Source organism: Pistacia vera, unplaced genomic scaffold, assembly GCF_008641045.1.
Source record: "Pistacia vera cultivar Batoury unplaced genomic scaffold, PisVer_v2 Contig570, whole genome shotgun sequence".
NCBI lineage: Eukaryota > Viridiplantae > Streptophyta > Magnoliopsida > Sapindales > Anacardiaceae > Pistacia > Pistacia vera.
Window position 1 is genome coordinate 1,845,771 of NW_022196413.1, and position 12,505 is coordinate 1,858,275.

Here is a 12,505-nt window from a genome sequence, read left to right on the forward strand (position 1 = left end):
ATAATTAGTTTTACTGATTTTAAATGTTGATGAAGAGTTGCTGATTGAAGTTGCAGGTTATATTGATCAGCTTTTATTTTTAATTGAAAATGTTGATGAAGAGTTGCTGGTTGAAGTTGATTGAAGAATGTTTTAATTTTTGATTGAAAATGTTGATGAAGAGTTGTTGATTGAAGATGCTAATTAAATTGATAAGTTCTTTGTTAAAGTTGCTGGTTACATTAATCAATTTCTGTTAAAAGTTTTGCTGATTGAAGATATTGATGAAGAGTTGCGAATTGTAGTTGATTGCAGCGACTAACTTCAAGTTCACCGATTAGTTTTTGGAACTATTGTTGCGCGCTTAAAGGAACTGATTACATTAATCAGTTGCTGAAGTAGTTGAATTTTGGCATTTCTAAAAAGTTGCTGAACAAAAAATATTGAATACTGCTGCAGAGTTACTGCTAAGCAATGATACAATGTTGTTGCTGGTATTAAATTCAGTTGTTGCTGAAAAGAATGTTTGTTAAGACTTTTCTTGAAAAAAAAAAAAAAAAATTTGCACAGAAAAGACTCTAAAGCCACATAGTTTAGCTTGAGGGGGAATGTTGACCATAAGAAGTCAAAGGGCAAAAGTGTAGTTTACCAGCTTGTCTTTGTTATAGACAAAGTATTGTCGTTTCAGTAAAAGAAGTAGTTGGATATAGTCAGCTTACTTCTGCTCTTACTGTAATCAATCTGAATAACAACAAATCACTTCAATCAAAGAATCATCTCTTTTTGCTTTTCTTCTTCAGATTTACACAATTGTGCTGGTGATCAATCACAGCACTTGAACAATTAAGTCCACTAAAATATGCTGCTTTTGAAAAGGGCAACAACTTTAATTAAGTTAGACAAATTGCTGGTATTTTTTCTTCAACAATTTAAAACTGGCCCCAAGGTTATAAAACAATCTACACGTGTTTATCACAAAATGTGCGTATCAGCGTGACCACTTTTAGGCCTAACCTCAATCCCTTCTATCACGACGCCATTACCGCTGAATCCCAAGAAATAAAAAACACGCCATTTCACCCTTTCCTCATCTCCATTTTCATTAAAGAATTCATTTATTTCAATCTCCATCCACCCATCTTCTGTGTCTTGAGATGGGTCTAAGAACACACTATGCTTTCCTTTTCTCTTCCTTCAAAAAAGAAACTGAACCGTACAGGTCCTTTTAGAAGCCCATCTAATTTAAACACAATTTCAGCTCTCCATAGGTGGTCTAGTGAAAAAATTTTGGTCTCTATCTTTACATTCATCCTATCCACCACACAAACACGGCTTCACAAACTTCCGAAAACCTGAAAGGAAAAAAATAAGAAAATTTTTTTTTTAAAAAATGGCCCTTAATAATGGCTATTTTTTAAAATAGTCAAAGTTATTTTGCATTTTCTTTCAAATTTTTTAACTTTTTCCTATAAATACCACATTATTTCTTTTATTTTTTTACACTCCAATTTCAATCTTCATTCTCCTTTCTCTCTCATTTTGTATTTGTATTAATTAAAAAATATATAATCACTACGAAATATAATAAAATAATAAGACATTGAAATATTAATTGAATTTCAACACTTTTTATTACTTATAATTATAAATTACAAATAAAAACTTAAAAATGATGATTAAGAATTAAAATTAACAATTACATCTCTATTGGAAATACAAATATATAAATACAATACAATTATCACAACTTTGATTCTAGTTTGTAAATATTCAAAGAAATTAATGAAAATGAAGATGTATGATATTTTTTTGTTCAATTATTTACTTTGAATATTTGTACACTAGAATAAAAGTTGAGATAGTTGTATTGTATTTGTATACTTGTATTTCTAATGGAGATGTAATTGTTAATGTTAATGTTAATGTTAATTCTTAATCCTAATTTCTAAATTTATATTTGTAATTTATAATTATAACTTATAAGTAATAAAAAGTACTGAAATTAAATTAATATTTCAATGTCTCATTATATTATTATATTTCATGTTGATTATATATTTTTTTAATAAATACAAATAAAAATGTCACTAAATATAACATATAAAATATTTTTATAATAATTATTAATTATAAATCAAAATTACCATAATTTATAAATATTAAAAAAAATTGTAGGCCAACCCACAAAGTACACTAGTCAGCCCGTGTGTTAGGCCCACGGCACGACACACTATATAGCGGGCTGTGCCGTGAGCCTTCAGATTTGACGGGCCAACACGACAGGACAAGATATGAATTTCTGTGGGCCTTAGCATGGCATGGCCTACGGCATGACGAGCCTTGAATTTTTAGGTACGACACGACCTATTACCGACTCTAAGGATAAGTACTGATATGACATTAAAATTTAACTTAAAACTGAGGTGGCATTAAAATTAATTTAAAAAGATGATGTGGCATGTTAAAAATTAATCAAAACACACCTACTCTTGGGATTACTCTTCCCCATCATATGAACACTATTATAGTAGCTCCATTCAGATTAATTTATGAAACAATTTTAAGTTTATCAAAGATTATAAGATTAGAGGATTCAAAATAAATCTTTAAAAAATTTCATGTAAGAAGAGATAGATTTTATAAAAAAAAAAAATAATAATAAAAAAAAATATATATATTATGCGAGAAAGATATTAATCTTTATTAAAACATCGGTTTCATATCCTCAAAGACAACTAACAGGAGATACATAAACTCATTTTAGGAAGGGCATCAGACACCTTTGTTTCATTTTGCAAGAAAAAATTCTGTAATCACCTTATATTAATTCCAGATCATTTTTGTTCTGTACATTTTGCTTCATCTGAATCTACCAAAAAGTAAGGACTAAATACATTTAGAACAAGTTTCATAGACTGGTTTATTGAAATCCACGGCCTGCTCAAGAAAAGGGTTTTAACAAATCAGACAGTAAAAAATGAATGATCGTGCAATAAGGTTTACAAAATAAAGATTTATTTCGAATCCTTTAATAATTATAATCTTTGATAAACTGTTTCATAAATTAATATTAAGAATTGTGAATGGCGTTACTGGAGTGATAGCGAAGAGTAATTCCAAGAGTATGTGTGCTTCAAAAGTTTAAAGTTAAAATTAAATTATTTCGTAAGGAAAGAAAGTTCAAAATGATGTAAATACAAAGTTTTCTCTTTTGTGAAAATTATTATAACTTACCAAATTACATTTCAAAATTGAAAAAAAAAAAAAAATGAAAAAGGAAGTGTTGAATCAAACCCAATTTATACACAGGTCAAATAATTTTGAGTTGAATTAGGTTAGCAAACGCTAACTCCATTTACAAATGAGTTAGGTTAGTTTTGGTCAAACTCAACCCATACCCCAAAAACTCTTTATCTAGACCATTAGATTGCAATTGACCCACTTTTTTTTAAAAATAATTTTTGAACCGTTACATTAATGCATTTAAAATTTTAAACCGTTAAAATTGCATTTAAGTTGTGTCATGTCTAATGTGTATTTGTGAGTTATATTGAAATTTGATAAATATTCATTAATATATATAATAGTGCAATTCTAAAGATTCAGTAACGGTAGCAAATATTAGTGTTATTTTTGAAACTTTAAGGAGATTTTGTATTATATTAAACCTTAAGGGGTCAACTAACTCTAGTAAATTACTTAAAAATAGTTATAGAGAAAGGATAATTACAATTTTCAAAATAAACAGGGAACATTTTCACATTCCATTCTATAAACTCAAAAAGAGTTTATCGATGACATAAAACTACACTTTCAAGACGGTATCTCAATTGCGTAAATTAAATAATGCAATATGATTTGTCACACCAATGAATGATAGAGATATTTTATTAATATGAATACACGAATGATTTGACAATTTATTTAAACCCAAATTTAAAATAGTTCGGATTGCATTACTATATATACTAAAGAAACCCAATTTGACCATTTTTTTTTTTTTTTTAAACGCAACTAACATATATTTAATAGTTTATTGCAACCAAATGATACAGAAATCAAATTTTGTGATTCTGCTGGTGTAGTCCAATATGCTGCTTTTGCAAAATCAGTAACTTTAATAATTTGCCTAAAATCACAGCACTTCAACATCTGTGCTGGTGATCAATTTTTCAAAAAAAAAAAAACACTACACTTAAACATTGAAGTCCACTAAAATATGCTGCTTTAGAAAAGCGCAACAACTTTAATATAAGTTTGACAAATATCGACTATTTTTTTCTTACAACAATTCATGTGCAATAATCCACATGTGTTTAGCACAAAATGTGTGTATCAGCGTGACCATTTTTAGGCCTAACCTAAGCTCAATCCCTTCTATCACGACACCATTATTGCTGAATTCCAAGAAATAAAATACACACCATTTCACCCTTTCCTCATCTCGATTTTGATTGAAGAACTCATCTATTTCAATCTCCATCCACCCATCTCCTCTGCCTTGAGATTGGTCTAAGAACATACTATGCTTTTCTGTTGGGGATTGATTAAACCACTTTGGTTTTGGATTACCAATTTTAAAGTGCAGTGGAATATTTATCAAGTAGATTAAGACATTTCCAAGTTTTAGCCACATCAAACACAAGTGCAGAAAGTAAATAGCACAGTCATATACATGATTAGACTAAATCCACTTTTAGCCTACATCTATGGGACCTTGTCCAGATCAAAGCAATCCATTAAGTTAAAAACACATTACAAGATATAGTTCAAAACTGATCTAAGTTACAGTAAAAAGAACTCTCTGTTCAACTTTACACTTAGCATCACACTCTGAATCCTTAACGTGTAGCAACTCCTTGGAGCTTCTTCTCGTCAAGAACACACCCAAGAACAATTTGTAAACCACAAGCTTCAAGCACCGACACCACACACCAGCATCAGCAAAGGAACCACGTTCCAAGAGCCATAAAGTCTATGTTTGATATGGTGAGGTTTTGGCACAAAATGGAAAATGAACCTTGAACCTTAAGAGAAAGAATACTCTAAGAAATTTAGAGTAAGAATGAAAAAAAAGATCAAAAGGTTAGATTCATTTACGCAAGAAAGAGTATTATATAGTATAGGATTTATTACTCAACAATATAGTGCCACATCAGCCAACAAGGGGCTGACCAATATTTGTTCAAATAAGGAAAGTATTCATTCTTTTTGGTCTGGACCACAAAACAAATCGGAAAAGATAACTTTATTCTCCAAGACCACTTAAGGATATTATGACACATGTAAAAGGTCCTAAATATCAAGAAACAAAGATAAACAATATCTTTTTCACTTTATCAGATACACAACTTGTGTTAGGTTGCAAAATATCTTAAGCGAGAGTATAAGCATAGACCGTTGTGCACCCACACTCGAAACAAAACAAGCCAAAACACAAGTCTGACAAACAGTGTGCACTAAGAACTGATGTCCACACACATAACAGATAAAACAAGCCAAATAAAAGGATTGGTAGCCAGTGTGCACTCTTAACTGTTGTGCACATACACAACTCGTAAGTTTAACAAAAATGAATATTCTACATTTTCCATGTCTCTTCCTTCAAAAAAGAACCTTAACTGTACAGGTCCTTTTAGAAGCCCATCTCCAAACTCTGGAAACTTAAACACAAGGTAAGATCCATAGTTTGTCTCTGGTGACAACATTTTGGTCTCTATCTTTACTTTGATCCCTATCTACCACACATACATGGATTCACAGACTTCCGAATATATATATATATATATATAGAGAGAGAGAGAGAGAGAGAGAGAGAGAGAGAGAGAGAGAGAGAGGCCAAAAATAAATATAATTTTTACACACTGATAGTAAGAACTGTTATACAAACTTTATAAGAAACAACTATAACAAATAGGAATATAGTTGACAAAAGTAATTCTCTAGTCCAAAACGTAGTGATATTAATTATGTCAAGAATCGTCGTAACAAATATAAAGATGTCCTGAATTCCTAGTTAGTAAAAACGCGTATTATACGCGAATTATACGGACAGCCGTATAATTCGCGTATAAAACGCCCGTATACGTATTTTTCAAAATCTGCCGAATTATACGCGTATTTTAAGCCCTCCCGAATTATTCGCGAATTATTGAAAAAAAAAAAAACAAAAGCGGTCACCCCCAAAACGACGTCGTTTTGTGGGTTTTTTAACTAAAAATTAAAGCAGATCTCAGTCTTCAGTTCTTCAGTTCTTCAGTCTTCACTTCTTCTTCGTTCTTCCTTACTTCAGCTCTTCTTCCTCAAATCTTCACGTTTTCAGCTTTTCTTCATCTCTTGTTCTCTTTCCAATGTGAGCGTATAAATAACTCCGGCCTTCACATTCACACTCTGAGAAATTGAAGCTTCGTTGCCTAGCCTTACCGCATGAACACCACGAGGCACCGCAAAGTAAAACCCACCCGGCTGAGGTCCCCCTGAGATGTACTCCACTAAGCCTTCTATTTCCCATTTGGGCAGCGAGTATTTGCCTATGATCACCGTTTTGTTAAGGTTTGATTTCTTCGGCCCTTGTTCAAAGTCGCCATTTGGAAGTAATCCTACAAAATATTGTAATATTGCAACATAAATAATGACATTTCAGTTACATATTCAAGCTGAAACTGAAATCATTAATGACTTACCATCAAGATATTTAGTACTAGCTTAAGTAGCTGCAAGGAGCACCATCGGAGAGAGAGAAAATGAGAGCAATCAAGCAAAAAGAGAGAACCCAATTCCCTTGTTTCGATGTGGTGGAAGCAGCTAGAAATGGGTTTAATTATATATAGAATGAAAAAGTCCACAAGTGGGAACAAAAGAGAAGATAAGAAAGAAGCCACGTTATGGGCCACTAAATTAGCCGTGAAGTGTCTTAACGTCATGTATTTTTCCAAATCTTAGTCTCATAATTATTAATGATGACGATGCTCTTTTTTTAGTTGTTATGCTTATTTGTTGTTTATATACTTTGTGAGTTTTTGTTCAAGCTATAATTTGAATCTTTGTTGTATTATTTGTGTATTTTATTGTTTGGAGCACTTATTCGATTTGAATTTTGATTTTGTTATGACTTATGTGTTTAATTTGATACTATAGTTGAATCTTGGCTAAATATTGTGTTTGAGTTTGGAGACTATAATTTGAATATCAGTTATGTATTATGTATTTGTGTTATTGGTTAATTGAATACTTTGCATTTGAAATGTTATGTTGATTTTAACCAGGTAGTCCATAAAGTGTTAAAACTAAGATTGATATTGCCGTATTTTCAAAACGTATTATTGACAATGCATCGTATTAAACCCGTATATACCCGTACCGTATTTTTTCCGTATCCGAATTTTATGGCCAATTTTATAACTATTTTTCACCATTTGCCATATTACCCGTAAAATTCCCGTACCGTTTTTTTTGCCGTACCCGTATTTACTAACTAGGGTCCTGATTAGAGAATTTTCGATAATGGACAATAAATGAAATTAACCTAGACTTTGGTCACTTTGCCATATCTCATCAGCAGTTCTTCCTCCCCATGTAATGTAAAGCCCTCTAATGCCAACCATGTAACATTTTTTTCCACTCTCTTGTCTAGTGCAAGCTGTGTCAAAGAATTACAAAGTCATTTACTTTTTTGTACATGATCCAGGGAAGGGTAATTTATTTTATTTTTTTACGAATTTGGACAAATGAATAGTATATTGTTTATGGGTAGATCAATTGGATTTTCGTGAATTGATAGCACACAGTCAAGGTAATACCAAGGTAGTTAAGTCACGATTTGTCCAGCATTTTATAGATATAAGTCAAGACCATATGATGGCAATCTCAATTGATTTCTAGCTGATAATAAAAGCAGCATTGATAAAGCACTTTCATTGATTTCTAGCTTTATAACCCAACGTACTAATCGTTTGATGTTCTATAAATTCAAAAGCTTAATGTTCTGTGTATAAGTTACAAGGTGAATAAAATGACATTCACTTACCATAGTACCATTTGATATGGTAGAAAAAAAGATCCCTCTTGGACGGTGAAATAACCGAAGAGGAAACCAAATTGGAAAGGATCTCCTGGTAATCAAGTGGGCTAACTTCTCGCATCTCCACGACTTGAACACAGGAACACCCTGAAACTTTGCATGCATCTCTTGGATGTAAGGAGATGATCTGGGAAATGCACTCTTCAGGCAAAACAATACTCATATCCATTTCACTTCTCTTAATATTAATTGCAATTTACAACTTTAACTATTTTATCATATGATTAGGATTAGATTAAGAGTAGGCAAGAATTTGTTAAGTCAATGAAGCAACGTATTTTATTAGAATTTTTGTAAGATTGACAATTCAGGATGCTCTTAGACACCCTCATGATTCATGCACCAACGGAAATAGTGGGAGACAATTATCTATTCTAGAAACGAGGTCAACAGAAATATTTTAAGAGTATTTTATCATTTTTTAGTCAAAATTCTTACTAATTTTCAACACTTTCAGATTTCTGAGTTGAAAATAATACTTATTCCAACCGTTTGCTTATTTCGAGTTAAAAGATTATGAGGTCTAATCCCAACAAACTGAAAGCACTGATAATTTTGATTTCTCCACATCTGCAAAATTTGACTTTTGAGCTACCGACTCGACACGGCAACTTTAAGACACACATTATCACGGTTTAGTAAGTTTTCAGGCTGTGAACATCAAGTACGCAAATTATAAGTTAAATAAATCTAAAAATTGGTAGTTATGGTGAATTTCTTCACAATCTTAATATAGTTTTATTACTTAATCAAATATTCACATTATGCGTGACAACCTGTTATTCAATAGACATTAATAAAAATAAGTTATTACTTACAAATAAGCAATATGTAAAGCGAGAAGGTCTATCTATTCAAACGATGAAAAAAGAAAGAGGAATAAAAATTAATATCCATATTCATGTATTTTAATGACAACAAACACGTCTTATCTCTTAAAATTTTAGATTATATTAATCAGACGTTGTCAAAGCTTTTATATATATATATAGAGTCGGTGATCTTTAATTTAAAATTTCTGACTTCAAACTTTTTAATCTATCATGTATCTTAATCCAATAATCATAATATTTAATGTCGACAACTCAACAACACTTCTAGACCTTCTGATTTTGATAGTCAATGTTTGAATATTAAACTAGGAATTTAAGTCAAAGTTAATAACACACTTAATGGAGTAAGGTTAGGCTGGTAAGATGTTTAATGACTCTAAAGATTAGATGAGATGCAAGTAAGTTGACTCGAACACCCCATATATAATAATAAAAAAAAAAAGTGGTGAAGGCTGATACTTGTTAAATTTTATAAAACTTTTAAGAGTATTGTAATAGTCATCCTCTATTTTTGAAACTTTAGGATTAATAGTCAAAAATTAAATTTACCCTAATTTGTTATAAAATCAAAGAGATTCTCTGACTTGGCTGAAAAAATTGAGTGGGGCTATTTTCACATTGCCATAACCCCATCAACTTTAATTATTGGTGAGATGGTCCAAAAAGCCAAAGTCACTTTGTTCACCTTTCAAACTTGTGGAGATTAATTGGGAGATAATCTTTTTGCTCCCCTAGTGTTTGGTCTACCTGTCAGACCCTGCAGTTTAAACTAATGGGATAGATCCCCCCTAATTCTAACTTATGTATCTACATAAGGGCAAATTGGGTATATGTATTTACTTGCTTTTTAAGTGAATTTAGATTAAGTTACCTCACTATTGGTAATGTTGGAGGTAATCTGATTACCCTATTTTCTTAGTATTTTGAGATTACCAGGGTTCTCCTTTTTTGTTACAATTTTATCCCTTATTATAATAAAATTTTGGACAATAATGCCCTCATTTTAAAATAAATTTACATTAATATCCTATTTCAATTTTACCCTTATTTAACTAAATTTTGAACAATAATGTCCTTGTATTTAAAACAATTTACAGACCACTGCCACTCAGCCACCACCACCACCACTGCCACCCAGCACCACCGCCTACAGCAGCCACCCACCATGGCGCCTCCGAAAACCAACCGGAGTCCCAAAAAAAGAACGAGTTTCAGTGGGAGGCTCCAGAGTCAGCGATATGGCCTTTTTCGGCCATATTGATGGCCAAAAACGGCCATATCAGGCCAAATCTGCGGTTAATGCCAATCCTGGCCATTATCGGCCAAATCTGAGTGAGATCTGGTCGTTAACAGGCCAGTCTATTCCACCGAATAGATTTGCTGCTAACGCCAGATCTATTCGCCGAAATAGATTTGGCTGCTAACGGCCAGGTCCTGGCCGTTAATGGCAGATCTCACTCAATCTTGCCGATAATGGCCAAGGATCTGGCCATTAACGGCCAGATCCACCGATCTGGCCGGAAATGGCTAGAATAGATCTGGCCATTTCCGGCAAATCTGCCTGATATGGCCGTTTTCGGCCATCAATATGGCTGGAAACGGCCATATCGAAGCCTCTTGGTCATGGTGAGTTGTTGATAGGGACTTTCGGAGACTTCCGGCGGTGATCTACGGTGGCACAGCGCGGCGAGGAGTGGGGGTGATTTCGTAATAAATTAAGTTTTATATAAGCAGGGTGTTTAAACTAAATCTGAAATATGGGGGTTAAAAGAAATTATTCAAAAATTAATAATAAAATAATATATATTAATATTTGTAAGGGGGCCCATTTAGTAATTTAAATAACATACCCACCAACTAACCAAACACATTTTCTTAAAGATTCCCAGTAATATTTCAAGGTAATCTACTTTCCAGTAATCCAACATTCCCGTATATAACTTTCCTAACCAAACGCCCTCATTGTATTTGAAGATTACCGAAATCTTATATTACTTGACAACCAACGTGGTAATCAAGTAATATAAGATGACATTACCCCAACAATCGACATTACCGTCAACAACGCCCCCTAAGAGGCATTTCTGTCTCTGCATAAGAAAATGTTGTTTCAGAGTTAAGTTAATCGAGGCTGTTACTTGAGGGGTATTTCTTAATATTTGAAAGCTAAGAGTCAGGACTTGACTAGTTGACCACACTATGATTAAGTCTTCTCTGGAAATAAAGCATGAACATGTAAAATAGATTTAAGCCATTAAATTTATGGAAGACATTTCTATAATTCTGATTTTTACATGATATTAATAATGATAAAGTATTTTAAATGCTAAAATACAGTTTGAAGATGCTTATAGTTCTTTCTCATTATGTGGCATCCGGTAGGATGTTTCTGGGCAACAATTTTATAAAATCTTTTTAACCTTTCGGATAATTATTTTATACATTTCCAATAATTGTCAACTATTAGGCTTCTTATATATATACCATCTTGTTGGAGCTTCCTTCACTAACCAAAGTCTTGTTCATCTCATACCGTAACTAGACATAACCATAAAATCAAGAGTTGAATGAGGAAAGCTAGAAAAAATCAAATGGATAGAGTGTTGTTCTTCCTGAAGAGTGTTTATCCCAAATCACATCCCTTACATCTCCCAGAATGCATGCAGATTATCAACAGTGTCACCTTTCTTCAAATCTGCTGCTGATTCTGATGCCGTCTGGGAGACGTTTCTGCCATCAATTACGAGGGAATCATTTCCAATTCGGCCTCATCATCTCTGTTGAGTACTTGCTCGTCCAAGAGGACTTTACTTTCATCTTTCCCATAAACCCATCTTCATCAACAGTGGCAATATGTAAGCAAAAAGACATTTTATATAACTTAAGCGATTACATTTAGGGAAGGCTATGATTTCTGTTTCTTGCGTTTATAAGCCCTTTTGGTTAATTGAAATTTGGATTGGTTTGTTCATAAATGGTTTATAAGTGTTGAATCAAATGATTCTTCCCCTGCATTTAAGGATATGTTGTGAGCCAACTTCCCCTGCTTCAAAATTAAAATTTCTGGGTAGTGGTCCATATTCAAAATATCGAATTCAATCCATATCTCTTTTTCGGTTTTTTTATTTATTTTATTTTATTAGTTTCTGATGTATACTTAAACGTGTGTGATTCTTTGACATAACGTTGCACTAGAGAAAGAGAGTGGAAAGTTTGTTGCATGGTTGGGCAAAAGCAGGGATCTCTGTCACATGGGGAAGTAATCCTATTGGACTGGCCATCTCTACCAGAATCCAGTTTGTTCTTCTGTCCCTTGTCCTTAAAATTCATAACCTTTTTTGCCTCCTATGATTAGTTCTTCGTAATTCTAATAGCAATTAGTATCTTTTCATTTAAGGTTTCCTGAAGTGCTGATTAAAGCCTGTTGTTGGTTCGAAGTTAGGGAAAAAATAAGACCAACTTTTGTCCCCTGAAACCACCTATGCAGCTTACCTTGTGTTCAAGTTTGCTGACTCCAGATGATTTGACACCAGCCTGTAGAGTTATGTTTCTACGTTGGAGGAATGAGGAGGAAGAAAGAAGTAAGGTGTTTCTTGACGCTCGGCAGGTGCGC

The 12,505-nt window shown here is 32.7% G+C and overlaps 1 protein-coding gene across 1 annotated transcript; it reads right to left on the reverse strand.

Moving 5' to 3' along the window:
- Positions 1-951: 951 nt before the first annotated feature.
- On the reverse strand, positions 952-8,228 carry LOC116108961 (putative F-box protein PP2-B12). Its single transcript, XM_031395198.1, has 5 exons — positions 8,006-8,228; positions 7,505-7,618; positions 6,403-6,578; positions 5,596-5,717; positions 952-1,171 (listed from the first exon to the last, which is right to left on the reverse strand). Exons 1-5 carry the CDS (start codon positions 8,226-8,228, stop codon positions 952-954), a joined length of 855 nt encoding a protein of 284 aa, XP_031251058.1.
- Positions 8,229-12,505: the final 4,277 nt, after the last annotated feature.